Source organism: Dasypus novemcinctus, chromosome 13, assembly GCF_030445035.2.
Source record: "Dasypus novemcinctus isolate mDasNov1 chromosome 13, mDasNov1.1.hap2, whole genome shotgun sequence".
Classification (NCBI taxonomy): domain Eukaryota; kingdom Metazoa; phylum Chordata; class Mammalia; order Cingulata; family Dasypodidae; genus Dasypus; species Dasypus novemcinctus.
This window is the reverse complement of record NC_080685.1, coordinates 109480364-109503602: the sequence shown is the minus strand read 5'-3', so window position 1 is coordinate 109503602 and position 23239 is coordinate 109480364. Positions and strand designations below refer to the sequence as shown.

Here is a 23239-nt window from a genome sequence, read left to right as displayed (position 1 = left end):
TTTGTGACTCTTCTTTGGAGAAATGTCTCTAATATCTTTGCCTCTTTTTTAGTTGGGTTGTCTTTTTCTTTTGAGTTGTAAGAGTTCTTTGTATATTTTAGGTACAATTCCCTTATATATACAGTTTGCAGATATTTTCTTCCATTATGTGGCTTGTTTTTTCACTTTTCCTGATGGTGTTATTTTAAGTTTTGATGAAGTCCAGTTTGTTTTTTCCTTTGGTTGCTTGTGCTACTGATGTTTTAGCTAAGAAATCATTGCCAAATCCAGGGTCATGAATATTCACCCCTGTTCCATTTAATTTTTTATGTGGTGTGAGTTCTGTGTGGGGAAGCGAGCTTGGAGTTTGGCAGTGGGTCATTGCTCAGGTGTTTAGACTCATTGTTCTTTAATGAGATTTATTTATTTATTTAACTTAATTTTTATTATTTATTTATTTTTCTTCCCCTCCCCCCTCCCCTCCCCTTTCCCCTCCCTACTGTTTTTGCTGTCTGTGTCCATTCGCTGTGTGATCTTCTGTATCTGTCTCTCTTTTGTTTTCTCTTCTTGTCTTCTCCAGGATTCACTGGGATTCAATCCTGGGGACTCTGATGAGGAAAGAGGTTCCCTGTTGGCTGCGCCACCTCAGTTCCTGGTCTCTGCTGCGCTTCACCTCGACTCTCCCCTTCTTCTCTATTGTTGCGTCATCATCTCGCTGCGTGACTCACTTGTGCCGGCACTTGGCTTGCTGCGCGGGCACTTGGCTTGCTGTGTGGGCACTTGGCTCACTACACGGGCACTGACTCACCACGTGGGCACACGGCTCGCCATGTGGGCACTCATGCGGGCACTCGGTTCGCCACACTGGCAGTCGCGCGGGCACTCAGCTGGCCACTTGGCTCACCACGTGGGCACTTGGCTTGCTGTGTGGGCACACACATGGGCCCTCGGCTCTCCATGTGGCCACTGGCTCGCCACGCAGGCTCCCTTTCTCTTCTTTTTCACCAGGAGGCCCCAGAGATTGAACCTGGGTCCTTCCATATAGTAGGTGGAGGCCTTATCATTAGAGCCACATCCGCTTTCCCTTAATGAGTAGATTTTCTTGAATAGGTATTTCATTTGCTGTATGCTTTTAGGACATTTTCCATGACTTTAAGTTGTTCTGTTTTTTTTTTAATAATCTCCACCAATTTTTGTTGTTTCATTGTGGAGTGGCTACTTAAGAGCTCCTTATGCTACCTTATTAGAAGTAGAACTTCTCATTTTGGTTTTAATTAAAATTTTTCAGGTGACTAATGAAATTGAGCACTTCTCTTATGTTTTTAGGCATTTGAATTTCCTTTTCATTGAAGTCCTCATTCTTTTCTTTTGCCTATTTATTAGTTGCCTGTCTGTTGATTTATAAGAGTTATTTGTAAATTCAGGATATTAGTCATTTTAGCTGTTTTATATATATATATATATATATATATATATATATATAACATATCTTTTCTGATCTGTGGCTTGTACTTACTGTATGTATCTGTGTTACCTGTTATGGTAGCCACTATCTACATATGGCTGTTTAAAATAAAATTAACTAAAATAAAATAAGAAATGTAATTACTCTTGTAGTAGCTACATTTCACGTGCTCAGTAGTTATGCACCACAAATGATTGTAGTATTGGACAATTTATGTATAACACTGTTGGACTTCTTTATAATACCTTTTGATGAATAGAATTTCCTAACTTTAATGTAGTCCAGTGTATCTTATTTTATGTTCAGTTTCCTACACTAAGGTCACAAAGATGTCATCTCATTACCATTTGAAGACTTTCCCATTTAGATCCTTAATTCACCTGGAATTTTTAATAATGTGATATAGAGGCCTTGTTTTGAAAATTTTGAAAATCTATATTTCTTAGAATATATTCTGCATTTGTGGGATTAAGTGTTCTTTTATATGTTTTTAGAACAATTTTGTTAATCATGTAGAAATCTGATATTCTCTTCATTACTGATTTGTTTGACTGCTTCTTCTCTCTGTTCAGGAATAGGTAGTGCTAAGTTTTCCTTCCCTGGTCGTCATTGTCCATTTCGCTTGGGTTGTTCTGTTAATTTTTTTTCTTAATGTGGCTTCGTAAAGGTGTATCATTCAGTTTGTATAAATTTAAAATTTTTATTCTTCCTGATGAAGTAAATCTGATCAGTATGAAGTGATTCCTTTATTAATGCATTTTGCCTTGAAGGCTACTTTTTATCTATTTTTTTTGGTTATTTCATACATGATGCATCATTCTCATCCTTTTTTAGTTTCAGTCTTTCTGAATCTTTGTGTTTTTGATGCATCTTCTGTAAATAGCATAAAATTGGAAGTTTGAAAAAAATCCAATCTGAAAATTTTGTCTAAGTATTTATTCTATTTACATTTGATACATGTGAACTTAATTTCTGCATTTTAGTTTGTGCTTTTTATACTTGTGCCTATTCTGGATTTCTTTCTCTCTCCTTTCTTGCCGCCTTTTATATATATATATATATATATATATAATCATTTCTTTCCTTCTACTAATTTTGAAGATATCACCTCTCTTTGTATTTTTATTTCTTTCCCCACCCCCACCCCCACCTGCATTGTCTGATTTTTCTGTGTCCATTTGCTGTGTGTTCTTCTGTGTCTGCTTGTATTCTCATTAGGCAACTCTGGAAACTGATCCTGGGACCTTCCAGAGTGGGAGAGAGCTGATCATTCTCTTCCTCTGCCTGAACTCCCTGCTCTGCTGCGTCTCTTACTCTCTCTCCTCTGTGTCTCTTTTTGTTGCATCATCTTGCTGCTCCAGCTGTCCGCGTGGGCCAGCACTCCTGCGCAGGGCATCCCTCCTGCGCGGGGCAGCACTCCTGTGCAGGGCAGCACTCCTGTGTGGGTCAGTACTCCACGCAGGCCAGCACTCTGTGTGGGTCAGCTCGCCACACGGGCCAGCTTGCCTTCAGCAGGAGAGGCTCTGGTCATCGAACCCCGGACCGCCTGTATGGTAGACGGGAACCCAATTGCTTGAGCCACATCTTCTTCCCTCTTGCTGTGTTTTAGTGGTTACTCAGGTGCTCAACCACTTGAGCTACATCTGCTCCCTACTTCTCAAAGATGTTACATTACCCTTTCCTTCTCCTCTTGAACTGTTTATAAAATACCCTCACTCTCTAACTTCATCCCTGCTAACATTGTTGTGTATTTTAATTTTGTATTCTATTCTAAATTTATTTTATCCCAACTTTCTATTGTTAAAATTATACTGGAAAATTTAAGATCTCAGAAATTACTATTGTGTTTTTATGCTCAGTGCTCATGTAGATTTACCAGTTTGTTTATTTATTTATTTTTAAAGATTTATTTATTTCTCTCCCCTTTCCCCCAGTTATCTCTTCTCTGTGTCTATTTGCTGTGTCGTCTTTGTCCGCGGCATGGGAATCTGTGCTTCTTTTCATTGCATCATCTTGTTGTGTCAGCTCTCCATGTGTACAGCACCATTCCTGGGCAGGCTGCACTTTCTCTTGGGCTATGCGGCTCTCTTTACAGGGCGCACTTCTTGCGTGTGGGGCTCCCCTATGCGGGGGACACCCCTGCATGGCATGGCACTCCCTTCGCGCATCAGCACCGCACATGGGCCAGCCCCACATGGGTCAAGGAGGCCCGGGGTTTGAACCGCGGACCTCCCATGTGGTAGATGGATGCCCTAACCACTGGGCCAAGTCCGCCACCTACCAGTTTATTTTTCTCTTTAACTTTGACCTTTCATCTAGAGTGTCATTTCTTTGTTTGAAGTATATTGCTAAGAATTTCCTTAAGTGGAAAGTGGAAGTGCTTAAAAAATGGTGAGACTCTGGATAAAAAGAACCAATAAAATATATATATATAAAGAGAGAGCGAGAGCGCATTAAAATAAAGTGGGACGTTTTATACCTTCATGCTACCTCCACATCTCTAAGGTCAGTAGTAACATAAAGGACTGTTGCTTTGTCATAATGCCTCAGTATAATACATCCCATCAGTAGATCTCTCAGTGACTCCTCCAGACACCTGCTTATACAAGGGAAACATCTACTACTACTTTCCTTCCCACGTCCTTTCTGGGTTCATCGCTCTGCAAAATCACACACTCCTTGCTTTTGCTTGACCAACTGCCACAGCTCCACCCAATCCAGTTCCCAGATCCGCTGTAACTTTTTGTGCCCACCTACCTGTTTGGTTGAGCCTGTGCTTCTCTCATGTTTCCCCATGTGACCCTGGTGAGGCCTGCCACTCCTCTCTCTCGTAGGACCTGTATGTACTAATAAACTTTTTTTCCATACATCTCCAGTGTCACTTTATCATTGCTGCACCTATCTGTCTAAAGAGGCTTACAGAATATGTATATATAGGGGGAGATTTATCTTGAGAAATTGGGTCACGCAGTATGAGGACTGGTAAGTCTGAACTTTGTAGAGCAGGCAGGCAGGCTTGAAACTCTGAGGCAAGAGTTAATGGTGCAATCTTGAGGCAGAATTTCTTTATCAGGGAACCCTCAGTTTTGACTTTAAGGCCTCCCAAATGATTGAATGACAGCCACCCATGTTATCTGAAATAATTCCTTTTACTGAAAGTTGACGGAGATATTGAGCACATCTACAAAATACCTTCATAGCAACACCTAGAATAAGCAGTTGGTTGAATGATCGAGTACCATAGCCTAACCCAGTTGACACACAAAATTTAACCATCATAGAGGCCTATCAAAAGGACACAAGACCCAACATGAAGGGAGTCCTCAATGGACAAACATGGTACAATTTGAGCCACATAAACTAAAAATCACAGTTACGGATTATTTAGAGTAAAATAAATATCTGATTTCATACTGATACAAATTAATAATTGAATAAATAATGGAGGAAAACTTCCTTAAAGAAGCAGACCAATTGATAAATGTAGAAGGAATGACGAATGTAGAAAATTGACACCTGACAAATGCCACGGTAGTAATTGTTGTATGTGAGAATCATCAGATGCTAAAACTGGTGGGCAAAAGTATTATGAGAAACGGGATATTTGCATAGTCTCAAAGTGTGGCCTCACAAGATACTTAAAATTTTAGTGGAAATATTAGTAACTTTACAATGGAGTAATCTGGCAGACATTATTTTAACCAAGTGATCAAAAACACACCCCCACGAATAAGACTTACCAACATCACGCACCTCTTGACGTTATTCACCAGAAAGGTATTCACTTCTGTGGTATACTTGTCAAAAATGCATAACCTGGAAGGAGTGCTCCACGCCATGAAGTCCGGTGCCCATCTGCCACTGGAGGCACAAGCCGCCTCGGGAGCTGTTCCGCAGCTGGAGTTGGAAGCTCCACTTCCCCAAAATGGGGGAGGAAGAGACAGTTGGGCACCAACTTCAGCTACTGATGAGTAAGCTAACTGGGCTAGAGTATAATCCTGAGAGCAGCTAAAGTTTGAGCCTGTCCAAGTCAGAAAGAGGCCAGGAATGCCATCTGAACTCTGCGTCTGGCACGAGGGGAAGCGGGGTGGACTGAGAATCCCAGTGCTGGTGGGGACCGGCTTCTTTCCATCCAGATCAGATTGCAGGTCTAACCTAGGCCCCGCCTCTGGGAGGGAGGAAGCTGGGGAACCTGTGCTAGCCTCTCTGGGAAATTACCGGACCTACTTTGGCAGCACAAGCTGCCTCAGAAGCTATTCTGTGGCTGGAAGTTCCATTTCCCAAAAACGGGAGGAGGAGACAGTTGTCCACTGATTTTGGCTACTGATTAGTAGACCCAGCTGACTGAGTTCTAGCCCTAGGAAGAGCTAGGGTGTGACTCTGTCCAAGTCAGAAAGAGGCTGGTAGCTGCCATTTTGACTCTGCCCCCAGCATGAGGGAAAGCTGGGTTGACTGAAAATCACAGTGACTGTAGGGACTGATTTCTTTCACCCAGATCAGCCTGCAGCCCTAGACTAGGCTTCAGCCCCACCTCTGGCAGGGAGGAGGCTGGCGGGCCCTACACCAGCCTATCCAGGTAACTGTAGGTACCTTGGGCTGGCATAGACTGAAAATCAGAAGTCTACCAGGGCAACTGTGGTCATCTTGGACCTAGACTGCATAGATTGCTGCCCACACCTGCAGCTCCATCCCTGTCCCACACAGGAGAAAGGTACGTGAAGCTTCATCAGTCACTCTGGGCTACTGTACTACAGTCTAGGCCTGCACGACTTGGATTATTCCACACAGCTGTGACTCTGACCCTACCCCTGGCAAAGGAGAAAGTTGGGAGAAGCTTCATTGATCCCTGTGGCAATGAGGGCAGCTTGAGCCTCCAAGCTTATAGCACCAACTACATCCTTGGTTCCTGCTACACAACCAGCAAGAGAAAGGGCAGGAAGCCATAAACTAAAGAAAAAAACTGCACCCAGAATAAATACTCTAGTAAGCCAGATGCCAAGACACCACCATAAATTACCATCCACATCAAGAAGCAGGAAGATATGGCCCAGTTAAATGAACAAGAAAAACCTCCAGAGGACATGAAGGAGTTGAGACAACTAATCATAGATGTCCAAACAAATCTTAATAAATTCAATGAGATGGCTAAAGAGATTAAGGTTATTAAGAAGACCCAACGTCATCTAGCACAAAGAAGAATTTGAAAGCATACATAGAAAAGTAGCAGATCTTATGGGAATGAAAGGCACACAATGCATGAAATAAACATTAGAATCATAATAGCAGATTTGAGAAGGCAGAGAAAGGATTGGTGAGCTTGAAGAAATGACCTCTGAAAATGAACATACAAAAGAACAGATGAAGAAAAGAATGGAAAAAATTGAACAAAGTCTCAGGGAACTTAAAGACCGCAAAAGATGTGCAAACATACGTGTTATGGTTGTCCCAGAAGGAGAAGAGATGGGAAAAGGGGCAGAAGGAATATTTAAAGAAATAATGGTAGAAAATTTCCCAATGCTATTGAGGGACATAGATATCAGTGTCCAAGAAGCATAACGTACTCCCATCCAAAAAAATCCAAATAGACCAACTCCGAGACACATACTCATCAGAATGTTAAATGCCAAAGACAGAATTCCAAGAGCAGCAAGAGAAAAGCAATGTGTAACATATAAGGGATACCCAATAAGATTAAGTGCTGATTTCTCACCAGAAATCATGGAGGCAAGAAGACAGTCGTATGATATATTTAAGATACTACAAGAGAAAAACTTCCAGCCAAGAATCTTATGTCTGGCAAGACTGTCTTTCAGAAATGAAGGGAAGATTAGAATATTCACAGATAAACAGAAACCAAGAGAATTTCTAACCAAGAGACCAGATTTTCAGGCAATGCTAAAGGGTGTGCTAGAGCCTGAAAAGAAAAGACGGGAGAGAAAGTCCTGGAAGAGAGTCTGGAAATGAAGATTACATTAATATAAGTAGCCAAAAGTATCAAAAGCATGGGGAAAATAAAATAGATAAAACTCAAATAGGAATAAACTTAACCAACAATGTAAAGCACTTGTATTTAGAAAACGGCAACTCAAAAGAGATTTTAAAAAGTCCTAAATAACTGGAAGAACATTCCATGCTCATGGATTAGAAGAGTAAATATCATAAAGCTGTCAGTTCTACTCAAATTGATATGCAGATTCAATGCAATCCTGATAAAAATTCCATCAACATTTTTTTTGAAAATTGAAAACATGATTATCAAATTTATTTGATAGGATAAGGGGCCCTGAATAGCCAGGAACATCTTAAAAAGGAAAAGCAAACTCTCATCTCCAGACTTTAAATCATATGACCTAGCTATGGTGGTAAAATCAGCATGGTACTGGCATAAATACAGACACACCAATGGAACCAAACTGATGGTTCAGAAACAGACCCTCACATGTATTGTCAAGTGATTTTTAACTAGCCTCTCAAACCCACAAGTCAGCAGACTGGTTCATTCAACAAATGGTACTGAAAGAACTGGCTCTCATAGCCAAAAGAAGGAAAGAGGACCCCTATCTCATACCTTATCCAAAAATTAACTCAAAATGGATCAAAAACCTAAAGATAAAAGCAAGAACCATAAAGCTTCTGGAAGAAATTATAGGAAAATACCTTCAAACCCTGGTGATAGGTGGTGGATTTTTAAAGGACATAAGAGGAGGACTGAGATGGACTACTGATGTTTAATGTATGTAGAAGTTTTAATTAGGCTTAATATAAAAGTGTGGAAATATATGAGTGGATGGTAAAAAATAGTAACAGCTAGTTTATAAATGGGGATGTGGCTGAAAATGGTCATCTAGGGATATAAATGCCAATGGCAGAATGCTAGAGAATAATCTAGGAACTGAATAGCGTAGTAAAGCAAGAGGTGCATGAGAATTGTGGTTGATAGTACAGATGCAAGAGTGTTCTTTCTGAGCTAGAGCAAATGTACATCACTTGGTGGGAATGTGGAGAAGCATGGGAAAAATACAACTGGAGTGACCTATGGACTGTGGTTAGCAGTAATAATGTAATATGCTTGCTTCTATGCCAAAGATGTACTGTGTTGATAATGCGGCAGTTTGGAGAATGTTTGCTAAATGTACACTATGGATGTGGTAACAATCAGATGATATTCTTTTGTGTGTAACAAATGTTCCACCAGAGTGTGGTGTGTTGATAGATGGATGTTGTTTGGGAATTCTGCACATGTGCATGATTGTTTTATGAGTTTATAACTTCTATCATAAAAAATATATTTAATAAATATTAATAGGGTGGGTTGGAGGAAAATACACCAAATATAAAATAAGGACTATAATTAGTAAAATTTTGACTGTGTTCTTTCATAAAATGTAACAAACATCTCACTAAAATGCAAGGTGTTGATGGAGGGTTGATTTATGGGACCCCTGTATGATGTTATGCATGTTTGTTTTGTAAGTCCACAACTTTTGCTATACATTTATTTACGTATGTTCATATATAAATGATATATAGATAATAATAATAGGGAGGGTTGGGGGAAATACTTTGGTTAGTAGTAATATTTTTACAATGCTCTTTAATCATTAGTTTAAAATGTTTAACAACAATGCAAGGTATTGGTGGTAGGGTGCATTATGAGAGTCCTGTATGATGGTATGTATGTTTTGTAAGTTCACAACTATTACTATACTTTTTTTGTTTATGTATGTTTATATGTCAGTGATATACTTCAATATATTAAAAAAGAAAGAGTAAAGAAAACAAAAAAAAATGCATAACCTGAATTAATCATGAGGCAACATCAGACAAACCCAAACTGAGAGACATTCTACATAATAACTATAATTAGTCGTCGTCAGAAGTGTCAAGGTCATAAAAGACAAATGACCTTGAAGCTGTTCCTGATTGGAGGAGACTTAAGGAGACATGTCAACTAAGTGCAGTATGGAATCCTGGACCAGAAAAAGGACTTTATTGAGAGAATTAATGAAATCTGACTAAGATCTATAGATTGATTAATAGCTTATCAGTTTAATTTGCTGGTTTTAACAGTTATACTGTGTTTCTGTAAGTTAACATTTGGGAATATTGGTGAAGGATATATGGGAACCCTGTGCAATTTTTGCTGTCTTTCTGAAGATCTGAATCTATTTAAAAAAAATTAAAAGTTTCCTTAATGGTAGATATACTGGTTACAAACTCTTCTTCTTTGTCTAAAAATGTCTTTATTTTATCTCCATTTTTGAAGAATACTTTCCCTAGGTACAGAACTCAATGTTTTCCCTACCTATTTATCTCCCTGCCTAGTTTTCCGCCTTCTTACTTTCTACTCACCTACTCTCTTACCTACCTTTTGTCCTGTCTTTCTTGATTCTTTTCTTGACTCTCTGTGCTCCACCCCCTCCCCACCCCCGCACAGGGAAGGAATCCTAATGTCTTTGGCTCTCATTGCTGCTGTTGGGAAGCTATTTGTCTTTCCTGCTGTTGCTCCTTTCAAGTTAATCTTTTTTGTCTGGCTGTTTTTGATATTGTCTCTGTATTTAGTTTTCTGCAGTTTTATTTTGGCATATCTAAGGGGGGCTTTTAAAAATTTTCCTTAAACCTTGAGATTTATTGGATTTTTAAAAACTCTATAAGTTGGTATCTTGTATCCATTCAAAAATATTCTTAGCTCTTATGTTTTCAAATATCTTTCTGCTGGCTTTTCTTGCTCTCTAATTACATGTATATCAAACCCTCTTGAAGCCTCAGTGTCTTTTGACCTGCTTTTAGTATTTTCCATCTTTTTGCACCTCCTTCCTGCATTCCATAGAGTTAAAAAAATTTTTTCCATTCTAAGTTAAGTTTTATAGTTTCTATTTCTGCTGACATTTTTGTATTTGTTTCTTTTAATAGTTTATAAATAGTTAATAACTTCTGAAGTTTTGTGGTTCTATTTCTGTTTCATCTCTGCTAGGTCTCTCATACATGGCATCTTATTTTCTTATAAACATAGTCTACGTGTATACTAATCATTTATCTTAAGACTTATTTGTAGAAAGAATTGGAGGCCTAGAAAGACAATATCTTTCTCCAGATAGTATTTGCATTAGCTTATACTCAGCACTGGGGGGTGCTACTAGTCTGGGACCACAGTAATTCAATTTTGACACTCAGGGTTCTCTGGATCACCCAGATGCTATGACTTCTTAGGACTTTCTGGGTGTTTGTTTTTTCCTAGATTTTGGCCTGGTGAATTTTCATTATTTTCTTAGCTCTTCTGGCACTATTTTCCTGAATGGGGGTTTGGTTCAAATTTCTTAGACTGCTGTTATCTGAAGCAGAAGTTCTCAAGATTGAATGAGTTCCAAAAATCTTTTATCTTTGGGCAGATGTGGATGATTATGCTTACAGCACAGCAACCAAGAATATGGTCGAGCACAGTTGGAAGACATCTATACATTTTAATTCATTGATTCAAATTCCTGGTGTTTGGGACCCCTTTGTGAAGAGTTATGTAGAGGTGAGTAGACGTTTCATAAATTTTACTGGTTTCATTTTGTCTTACTCCTATTCCTAATCTTTTTTGAATAGAAGGAAGCAAATGGAGAAATTATAATAAAAAAGAATTTGGCATCTTCTTTTGGTCTGCATAATTTCTGTTTAAAATTCCCAGTATACTGCATTTATTTTCACCACTGGATAACCTGCTGTAGACAAATTTTATAAAGTAAACTCATATATATGGAGAGCAGGTATAGCTCAGTAGTTTGAGTGCCTGCTTCCCACACAAAAGGTCCCAGATGTGATCCCCAGTATCTCCTAAAAACAGAAATGAAAAAACCAACTCTCATATGGGGAACAGGGGTAGTTCAGTGGTTGAGCATCTGCCTCCCATATATGAGGTCCTGGGTTCATTCCCTGATACTGCCTAAAAAATAAATTACCAAATAGTTGTGAATATTAACTCTATTACTGTTGTAGGCTTGAAAGAAAAGCAGAAAGATTTTTAATAATTTAGTGGATTTATAGGAGGAAGAGGATAGAAGTTGGAAATTAGTATACACAATGATGGAATGAAGAGTAGTGGCTTTTAGAAAGTTCTTAAGAATGTCTTTTCATCCCAAAGTCCTTGTAAGGAGAGAGGGCCTTAGCACTGGGTACTAGAAATAAAAATGGAAAACAATTTGCTGGGTGAATATTTTCTGAGTGCTAAAGTGGTAAGTGAGCTGTGAGAAGATAGTTTCTGAAATCAAATGCCGGTGAATCTGGGAGTTCCTTTACAAGAATGGGAGTGAAATGACAGGAAATATAATTCCCAAGTACCCCTTCTGTGGCTGAAGTGAGGCTGGGCACTGACGGTAGTTGCACTGTGTGGCCTGTCTCCGTCATTAGCACACCCTGCCTTGAGGACTTTATTTCTTATAGGAACAGTTTTTAATGTTGAAGTTGCTGCATTTTTCAGTAACAAAATATCATCAAAAAAGGAATCATGGAGGCCTTTGTTGTAAAGATTTTCTGTTTTCTGTAGAGGTTCTAGCACATATGCTGGTGAAAGCAAAAGCTTGTATCACTGTTTTCCCTATACAGGACTGTTTGTCAATTTTGTAAAGTTTCAAACCCATCAGTAAAGTTAAGGTTTATATTAATATTACCTTTTGAATTACCTACCATCTTACAGAATTTAGCTAAGTTGTTATGACTTATTTTATGTAGATGCTGGAATTTTATGGGGATCATGATGGAGCCAGAGAGATACTCACCAATTATGCATATGATGAAAAATTCCCATCAAATCCGAATGCCCATATCTACTTATACAACTTTCTAAAGAGAGAGAAGGCACCAGAAGAGAAACTGATCAGTGTGCTTAAGGTACAGAACTGATGATTTGAATAGGGTTGAGGGTCTGCTCTAATACATTCTTAGGTCAGTGCTTTCCAACTTGTATGTGATAGCAGCCGCAGATTTATACAATATGTGTAGGGCACACTGGAATAAACGGCGGAAACTGCTCCTAGCTGATGGCTCCTTGCAGACTCCCAACCCCATCCTCACAAGTACGCCTGAGGGGAGTTGATCAGTATTCCAGCATCCCTTTGTCCCTTGGTTGGAAAGTTCTGTTGATTTTTTAAGAAAAATCAATTTTATTGAAGTATGATTTAGATACAATAAACTACACTTATTTTCAGTGTTCAGGTTGATGCATTGTGCCAAATATGCCAAATATATACAGCCATGTAATCACTGCCATGATATGCAAGATATCCTTCACCCCCCAGATTTCCCTCATTGCCCTTTACAGCCACCTACACAGCTACACCTGGCCCAGACGGTCACTGATCTGCTTTCTGACCCTTTAATTTTGCCTCTTCTTCAATTTCATGTAAAAGAGAACAGTATGTACTTTTTTTGCATCTGGCTTCTCTTGATCAGAATGTTTTTTTAGATTTGTCTGTGTTATTCCGTATATGAGTAAATTGTTCCTTATTGTTGAGTGGCATTCCATTGTATACATTCACTTGTTGATGGACATTTGGCTATTAGGAATAGTGCTGCTATGAACAGTGTTTGTGTACACGTATGTTTTCATTTCTCTTGGTTAGTTACCTAGGAGTGGAAAGGTTAGGTAAGGTAAGTATATATGTTTAACTTTTTAAGAAACTGCCCAGTTTTTCTAAGTGACTACCATTCCTACCAGCTAAGTATGAAGGGTCACGTTCTCCACATCTTCCACAACACTTGCTTTTGTCAGCCTTAGCCTCCTTAGCTGCCTTCTGGTGCAGGTGTAGTGGTATGTCATTGTGGTTTTAATTTACATTTCTTTGACGACTATTGATGCTGATCAAACGTGCCTATTGTACCTTCCTGTATTTTCTTACATGAAGTGTTTGTTGCTCAAATATTTTGTCTTTTTTTTGGAAGTATGATTTAAAAGGTTCTTTTATATATATATAAAACTCAGATACAAGGCCTTTGTCAAATATATGAAAGTGTGAATATTTTATCCCTGTCTGTGACTTGCCTTTTTGTTAACAGTGGCCTTTCAAGGGGCAGAAATTTCTAGTTTTGATGAAATCCATTTTGTCTGTTTTTTCCTTTTGTAGTTACTGCTTTTTTTCCTAAGAAATCTTTGCCTGTTTCGAGATAATGAAGATTCTCTCCCATATTTTTTCTTAGAAGTATTATAATTTTTATGGTAGGTTTTTGATAGATTTCTAACTAATTTTTTTGTGTGGTATGAGGTAAGAGTCAAAGCTCATTGATTTCCATATGGTCGTTCTAGCATCATTTATTGAAAAGACTTTCCTTTCCTCATTCAGTTACATTGGTAACTCTGTTGAAAGTCAGTTGACTATATATATGGACTCTCTTGTGGTTAGTGACCAGTACTGCATGTCTTGATTGCTATAGCTTGATTACTGTAGTAAGCCTTGGAATAATCATACCATGGAAGCCATGGACATTTATCCTTTTTCAAAATTGTTTTTGGCTTTTCTAGGTCCTTTGAATTTTTATATATATATATATATATATATATATATATATGTATACACATATATGTATATACATCTTTTCTATCTGGTTGCATCATTGTCTTCTTGGTGTGTTGCACCGTGTGGGTCTGGGACGCCTTTTTTCCTGTTTTTACCAGGAGGTCCTGGGGATCGAACCCGGGTCCTCCATATGGTAAATGGGAGCACAATTGCTTGAGCCACAACCGCTTCCCTCCATAAATATTTTTAAATCAGCATGCTTATTGCAACAAAAAGAAGACTGCTGGGATTTTTAAAATATATGGGTTAATCTTAAGAGACTTCTTAATAATGAGATTTCCAAACGGAACATGGTTTATCTCCATTTATTTGGTTCTATTATTTTTAAAAAATTTTTTGTAGTTTTTAGTGTATTTATTTTGTTAAATTTATCCCTCAGTGTTTTACGTCTTTGGTTGTTATTGTATATATTTTTCTAAAATTCACTTTTTAATCATACAATTAATTTTTCTTGTGTCATGAGAAAAATTGACCTTGCAATTCTATGAATTTGCTATTACTCATAAGGACTTTTTTGTAGATTCCTATGAATTTTTACAGTTGTGTAAGACGTGAACTGACAGTTTTGCTTCTTTTCCAATCAGTCTCCCTTTTATTTATTTTTCTTTACCTCCTACATTGATTAGGACCTGCAAGACAATGTTGAACAAAAATGGTGAGAGTGGGCGTCCTTGCCTTTGTTCCTAGTCTTAGGGAAAAGCCTTCATTCTTTCATTATTAAGAAAGATGTGAGCTGTAGGGTCTTCAGAAATGCCTTTTCTTGGATTGAAGAAATTCTATTTTATTCCTTGATTACTGAGATAATTTTATCATCTATAAAATGATCCATGAGTTTTGTCAGATGCTTTTTCTGCTTATATTGATTGATTTTCAATTGTTCAATGTTATGATTTAGACTTTCTGTATCCTTACTTATTTTAATGTATTTAATCAATTTTATCAATTATCGAGGAAGGGGTGTTAAAATCTCAAAGGATAATTGTGGGTTTGTCCTTTCAGTTTAGTCAGTTTTTACATCATGTGTTCCGAAGTTCTATTATTAAGTATATATTCACACTTATTTTATCTTTGTAATGACAGAGTTTTTTTTTTTTAATCCTTGCGAAATATTTCCCTTTATCCCTGGTAATACACCTTTTCTTGAAAGTCTCTTTTTTTCGGATATTAATATGGCCACTCCAGCATTTTATGCTTACTTTTTGCCTAGTATGTATTTTTCCATTCTTTTCCATTCAGCCTGTTTGAATATTATATTTAAAGGGGGTTCTTATACAAAGCATATTGTTGGGTCTAGCTTTTTAATCCAGTCTGACAATCTCTGCCTTTTAATTGGGTGTTTTTAGTCCATTTTCCTTAACTACAGTCTGCTAAATACGGTTGGTTTAGGCCTGCCCTCTTGCTACTTGTTTGCTATTTATCCCTTCTATTTTTTGTTCTTCTTGTCCTCATTTTCTACACTTTTGAGTTAATTGAATGTATTTTGGGATTACATTTTAATCTCTCTTGACTTTTTAGCTATACCTCTTTGCATTATTTTCTAGTGGTTGTTTGACTATTATAAAATGCACCTTTAAATGATCACAATCTACTTAATGTTGTACATCCTTACATAAAATAAAGCAACAGTAAGCTTTATATACCACCCTTTCCTTTATTTTACAATAATCATATATTTTATGTGTATATCATAAACCCAATAGTAGTGTGATATTTCCTATTTATAGAAATGTCTTTTAAATAATTTTTTAAAAGAATAAATATAGGTGTGCTAATTTATTTTTACTTGCATCTTTGCAATTTTGATGCCTTCATTCTTTCTTCTAAGTTGGTGTTTCTACCTGATTTCTTTTTCTTCCAGTCTGCAGAACATCCTATAGTATTTCTTGTACTGCAGGTTTGCTTGCAATGATTTTATGGAAATCTTTATTTTGCCTTCAATATTTGAAAGATTATTTTCGCTAGATATAGAATTCTGTGTTGACTTTTTTCTGTAAGCACTATGATATGCCATTGTCTTTGCCATGATTCATGTCTTAATTCCTGCTATTCAAGATGTTCTCTTATGTTTAGATTTTAGGTTGATTCTGTTGAGCCTAGGTTTTCCTTGTATTTATCATACTTAGGATTTGCTGAGCTTTTTGGATTTTTAAATTGATGGTTTTCAGCAAATCTGGGAAATTTTTGGCCATTCTTAACATACTTATAGGTTTGTCTCTCCCTGTTCTCCTTTAGAAGCTCAAAGTACAAATATTTTAGACTTGATATCTCAAGTCACTTACCCTCAATTTTATTCCTGTTTATCAGATTGGGTAATTTTTATTGATGTATCTTCAAGTTTACTGATCCTTCTGCTCTTTCCAATCTGTTGTTATACCTAGCCATTCACTTTTCATTTTAGTTTTTGAATTTCTCTTTGCTTATTGTGATAGTTTGTTTTTTTGCAGAGATTCTCCAAGTCTTAATTTCACTATAAATATATTTCCTTTTAAAATCTTGAACATTTTTATAGTAGCTACTATAAAGTTTTTTTTTTAAGATTTATTTATTTTTTATTTATTTCTCTCCCCTTTCCCCCCCCAACCCCCCCTTTTGTCTGCTCTCTGTGTTTGCTGTGGGTTCTTCTGTAACCACTTCTGTCCTTATCAGCAGCACCGGGAATCTGTGTTTCTTTTTTTGTTGCATCATCTTGTTGTGTCAGCTCTCTGTGTGTGCGGTGCCATTCTTGGGCAGGCTGCACTTTCTTTTGCGCTGGGCGGCTCTCCTTACGGGGTGCACTCCTTGTGCGTGGGGCTCCCCTACACGGGGGACACGTCTGTGCGGCTTGGCACTCCTTGCGCGCAACAGCTCCACACAGGTCAAGGAGGCCGGGTGTTTGAACTGCAGATCTCCCATGTGGTAGGCGGACGCCCTACCTATTGGGCCAAGTCTGCTTCCCGTACCGTAAAGTTCTTGTTTGCTAATTTCAACATCTGGGTCATCTCAGGCTTGGATTCTATTGACACTGCTTTCCATAGACTCACATTTTATCATTTCTTAATATGCTTACTAATTTTTTATTCCATTCTGGACATTGTCAATATTTTGTTGCAGGGACTCTGGATCTAGTTGTGCTTCTCTAGATCCAGTTGTGCTTCTCTTTTAATTCTGATTGGCAGTTAATTTGACTTTAGTCAGACTCTAAACTCTTGACTCTCTCATAGACGTGTGCAGATGTTGAAATACCCACTTGTTTCTTTCAACTGGGTTTTCGCTGGGTTGCCTGAATTGTCCTCTCTCCATGCATAGTTCAGTACCAGCTACGGATCTGGGTAGTGTTTTAAATACAGATTTTTAGAGTTCATGTACCCTCAGTTACTCTTTCTGGGATGTATGCCCTTACTTTACTGCTGCTCTGCCAGCTCCAGTCTCTGTCCTCTGATATTTTAGGCAAAGAGCCAGAAGAAGCAAATCTAATCAGATATCTTTTCTTCTTTTCATGGTTAACTTTTCTCCAGCTTCTCTTTTACTCTCTTGGGCCTTCAAAAAGTTTTTGTTGTTGTTTTTTGCTTGTTACATTTTAATACTTTTATCTGAAGGTTTAGTCCAGCCACCCTACTCAGGAATTACCAGATACTGGAAGCCCCATTTATATTTAAAGTAGTTACACTGGGTCACTGTTATGCTGTTAGTTTTCTACTTGTCCTATTTATTGTTTTTTTCTTTCCTACTTTCTTTTGGGGTTAATTGAATGTTTTTAGTATTTCATTTTTAATACTCAATATTGACTTTATTAGAGAAGTTATAGGTTTACAGAAAATCATGCACAATATAGAGTTCCCATATATCATCCTAGTATTGACACCGTGTGTTAGTGTGGTACCTTTTTTACAGTAGATGAAAGAACATTTTTATAATTATATTGTTAACTGTACCACATGATTACAGTTCATTGTTTGTGTTTATATAGTCCTATGGATTTTTTATTTTCCATTTTTATTCTAGTGACATACAACCTAAAATTTCCCCTTTTAAACACTTTGAAGTCTGCTTTTTCAGTGCTGTTCATTCTATTCGTAATGTTGTGCTGTCATCACCACCATCCATTACCAAAACTTTTTTATCATCCTAAGTAGAAACTCTGTACAATTCAAGCATCAGCTTCCCTTTCCATACCCCATACCCCCTGGTAACCTAATTCTAGTTTCTGACTCTGTGAATTTGCTTATTCTAATCATTTCTTATCAGCGAGATCACACAATTGTGGTCTTTCTGTGTCTGACTTATTTCAATATGTTGTCTTCAAGGTTCATGTTGTAATGTCTATCAGAACTACATTTGTCTTGATAGCTGTATAATATTACATTGTATTTGTATACCACATTTTGTTTATCTATTCATAGATGATTGACACAAGGGTTGCTTCCATCTTTTGGCAGTTGTGAACAATGCTGCCATGAACAATGGTGTGCAAATAATAGTTGAGTCCTACTTTAAATTCTTTTGGGTTTATACCTAGGAGTGAAATTGCTGGGCCCTGTGGTAATTCTATTTTTAATTTTATGAGGAATGGCCAAACTGTATTCTCTGCAGTGACTGCACGATACCATATTCTCAGTAGCATTGAGTAATTATTCCTATTTCTCTCCATCCTTTCCAACATTTGTAATTTTTCATTTTTTATTAATAGCCATTTGTGATGGTTAGGCTCTTGTGTCAACTCAGCCAGGTGATTGTGCCCAGTTGTTTGGTCAAGCCAGCACTGGTCTAACTGTAATACAAGGGCATTTATGACCTTAGTCACCATTGACTTTACCGCAGTGGTAAATCATAGATAGCTGGTTATGATGACATCAGTCAGGGAGATTTCCATCAGCAATGAGTGACGCTTAACCCAATCACTTGAATTCCTTAAAAGGGGAAGTGATTCCAGTATTGAGAGAATTTCCTAGCTTGTCTTTGGACAGCCAGCATCTCCCAGAACTTGCCAAGAATCTTCTTTGGACTTTCACCAGGGCTCCTGGTTGCAGCCTGCCAGTGGAACCTGGACTTGTGCATCCCCATGACTGTGTGGGACTCTTACTATTGACAGATATCCTCTGTAGATTCTGTTTCCCTAGAGAACCCTGACTAATACACCATTGGTGGGTATGAAATGGTAATTACTTGTGGTTTTGAGTTGCATTTCCCTAATGGCTGCTCTGTTGATCATCTTCAATGGACTGCCATGCTGCTGCCTCCCTCCAGCTGCCATCATGATCATCTCCTGGGACCTCATCAGCAAAGGACATGTTCTCCAACATTTACAATGTCTGGGAGGCCACAGAGGGCTGTGCCTGCAGGTGGAGGGGAAGATGGTCAGTGGGACAGAGGATCTCATTGATGCTGTGCTCATTGGTCGAAATGCCTCTGCTAAAGACCCAGAGGATGAAAGTCCCAAAAGCACAGTCGTCCCTGGTGTTGAAAGTCTTTTTTTGAGTTTAATGCTTTTTTATTTTTAGACAACCTACACGAAATGTTTTTTCTTAAACAATGCCTTCACACCAGATAAAACAAGATAAAAATAAATAATGAGTTTGAGATGGCATCAGTTCATCTGTCTAAATTACTTGGTATGGTGTGGGTGAAAAGCAGTGGCCAGTTATGATGACAGGTGATAGATCCAAAGCAATTTCCAAATTTGTTAACATTTCTCTATTTCTAAACCATCCTTGAAATCATATATGGGATCACAACATCCTCATGGTAGTCTAGGAGAGCAACCATATCATCTGGATTCATGTTTTAACCAATAAAGAGCTAGTAGTTGTTAAAATTAGCAAGGATGTGCTTGATTTGTTCTGCAGTCGCTGTGAAAAAATTTTACTTTTTGGTCTCTGTTCTTCAAGTTTGCCTTTAATGGATGTCATTAATCTTTGATGTACTTCTTATGGGCTTCTTTTGTGAAGCTGGTTTCCTGCAAGTGATAGTTCATAACAATTTGTGTATCTTCTTTGGAGAAATTTCTATTCAAGTCTTTTGCCCTTTTGTTTAAAAGATTTATTTTATTTATTTCTCCCCTCCCTTCATTGTTTGTGCTTGCTGACTACTGTCTGTGTCTTTTCATTGTGTGCTCAGCTTCTATTTTTTTTAGGAGGCACCAGGAACTGAACCTGGGACCTCCTATGTGGGAGGGAGGCACCCAATTGCTTGAGCCACCTCTGCTCCTTGCTTGTTACGTCGCTCATTGTGTTTCCTTGTTGAATCATCTTGTTGCATCATCTTGTTGCTCCACCTTGCTGTGCCAGCTCATGCCAGATTGTTGTCTTGCTCATCTTCTTTAGGAGGCACTGGAAAATGAAACCAGGACCTCCCATGTGGTAGGTGGGTGCCCAGCTGCTTGAGCCACATCTGCTTCCCTTGCCCATTTGGTAATTGGGCTGTTTGTCTTTTTGTTGTTGAGTTGCAGATTTCTTTATATATTCTGGATATTAAATCCTTATCGGATATGTGGTTTTCAAATATTTTTTCCCATTCAGTAAGTTGTTTTACTTTCATGATAAAGTCCTTTGGTGCCCAAAAGTTTTTAATTTTGATGAGATCCCATTTATCTATTTTATTTTTTGTTGCTTGTGGTTTGGGTATAAAATCTAAGAAGCCATTGCCTAATACAAGATCCTGAAGCTGCTTCCCTATGTTTTCTTCTAAAAGTTTTATAATTCTGATTCTTGTATTTAGATCGTTGATCCATTTTGAATTAATTTTGTGTATGGTATGAGGAAGGGGTTCATTTTCACTCTTTTACATATGGATATCCTGTTTCTCCAGCACCATTTGTTGAAGAGACTATTTTTCCTAGTTTAATGACTTTGCCCTCTTGTCAAAAATCAATTGGCCCTAAATATGAGAGTTACTTTCTGAATTCTCAGTTTGATTTCATTCATTTATATGTCTGTCCTGGTGCCAGTACCATACTGTTTTGTTTACTGTGGCTTTGTAATATGCTTCAAGATCAGGAAGTGAGAGTCCTCCAACTTTGTTCTTTTTTTTCAAGATAGATTTGACTATTTAGAGTCCCTTTCACTTCCACATAACTTTGATGATTGACTTTTCCATTTAGGAAAGAAGGCTGTTAGAATTTTGACTGGGATTGTGTTAAATCTGTACATCGCTTTGGGTAGAGTTGTCATCTTAGCAATATTTAGTTTTCGAATCCTTGAACACAGCATGTCTTTCCATTTATTTAGGTCTTTGATTTCTTTTAGCATGCTTTGTAGTTTTCTATGTACAGATCCTTTAAATCAGTGGTTGGATTTATTCCTAGATATTTGATTCTTTTAATTGCTAATATAAATGGATTTTTTTTCATTTCTTTTTCAGATTGTTTATTACTAGTATATAGAAACACTACTGAATTTTGGGTGTTAATCTTGTACTTTCCCACTTTGCTAAATTCACTTATTAGCTCTGGTAGCTTGGTTGTGGAATTTTCAAAATTTTATGCATATAGGATCACTTATAAACAGGGAACGTTTTATTTCTTCCATTCCAATTTGATTCTGTTTTATTTCTTTCTCTTGCCTAGTTGTTCTGACTAGAACTTCCCGGATAATGTTGAATAACAGTGGTGACTGTGGCATTCTTGTCTTGTTTTGATCTTAGAGGGAAAGCTTTCAGTCTTTTACCATTGGGTATGATGTTAGCTGTGGTTTTTTTGTATATGCTCTTTATCTTACTGAGGAAGTTTCCTTCTCTTTCTGGTGTTCTAAGAAAGAGTGCTGGATTTTGTCAAATGCCTTTTCTGCATCAATAGAAATGATCATGTTTTTTTTCCCCTTTTATTATATTAATGTGATATATTAATTAATTTTCTTACATTGACCCACCCTTGCATACGTGTGATAAATCCAACTTGATTAGAGTGTTCTTTTAATGTGCTGTTGGATTTAGCTTGCTAGTATATTTTTATCTGTATTTATATATAGATAAAATTGTAGCTATACAATAGGGTTACAATTGGGTTCACCGTGAACACTAATGTATTTGAAAGAACTTTTAAAGCAGGTTGTATTAGTGAACCAAGGGGTGCTGATGCAAAGTACCAGAACTCTGTTGGCTTTTATAAAGGGTATTTATTTGAGGTAAAAGCTTACAGTTACCAGGCCGTAAAGAGTCCAACTCAAGGTACCGTAAGAGGTCCTTTCTCATCCAAAGTCTGCTGCCATGTGTTGGAGCAAGGTGGCAGGTGACGTCTGCGAGGGCTGAGCCTTCCTCTTCCTCGTAAAGCCCCATGGGTCCAGCTTCTTTGGATCTTAGCTGTAGGCTGGAGGGCTCATTCCTTTCCGGGCTCAGGGGCTCTGTTCTCTTCACAGGGTCAGTTGTAAGCTGTCCGGTGAATGGTACCACCTGTGTTCCCTCGTGTCCTCTGCCGTGTCTGTGGAGCTGTCTCTCTTCCTCTCTGTTCTGTGTATCTCCTGTGTTCTTGATTAAGTGTCTGTTTATATTAGCCCCCCAAGTGGGCAGGGACTCAATCCTGCACCCCCCCATATACTAATGACTTGGTGGAATCAAAGCCCTAATCTTGATTGAATCAAGTAAACATAAGGCCTTTGAATTTAACACAGTCCATAGGTATCACGCCCAGAGAAAGACCAGTTTACAAACCTAATTGATATCTCTTTTTGGAATTTATAAACACTATCAAACTGCCACAAAGTTATAGAAAATAACTGTGTTAATATACTCATTTATGTTTAAGAGAACATGGATTTAGAGAATTTTGCTTTTACTTTTGAAAACTGTACTTTTGAAATTTAGAACTCAGTAGATGGGATAAATAGCAGACTAGATATAGCAGAAGAGAGGACTAATGAATTTTATAGAAAATATCAGGCTAAGGTATCAGAGAACAAAAGGAAGTAGTGTGCAGAAAAGATTATATAAGGGACTTGGTGATAAAGTCTGACATATTTGTAATTGTAGTGCTAAAGGGAGAGGACAGAGAGAGGATGTTATATTTCAGTAAAAAAGTTTTTAAAAATTGAAGTGAATTGAGCCTTATACAGAATTCCATAAACCATGGGACAAATGTGACTTTCATAGGAAATGAGTGTTAATACTACTGTTTTCTATCGACATACTGATAATTGATTGAGCTTTTAGAAACGTTAAGTGGAGAAATTAACAAAATTTACATGTTTCTTTGTGGGAAATTATGTTCTTGTAAGATCAAAGTACTCCAGCAAGCAATTCATTTCTAATAGTAAATGTGTTGAAATGAGAAATA

The 23239-nt window shown here is 37.7% G+C and overlaps 1 protein-coding gene across 2 annotated transcripts in view; it reads left to right on the top strand.

Moving 5' to 3' along the window:
• The window catches only part of TAF1A (TATA-box binding protein associated factor, RNA polymerase I subunit A), a 49175-nt gene that overhangs the window by 17285 nt on the left and 8651 nt on the right, over window positions 1–23239 (top strand). For both annotated transcript variants that reach the window (XM_012521976.4, XM_023586352.3), the window contains 2 exons: window positions 10834–10964; window positions 12158–12316. In XM_012521976.4, coding sequence (XP_012377430.2) covers window positions 10834–10964; window positions 12158–12316 — 290 coding nt within the window. The remainder of the gene's footprint in view (window positions 1–10833; window positions 10965–12157; window positions 12317–23239) is intronic.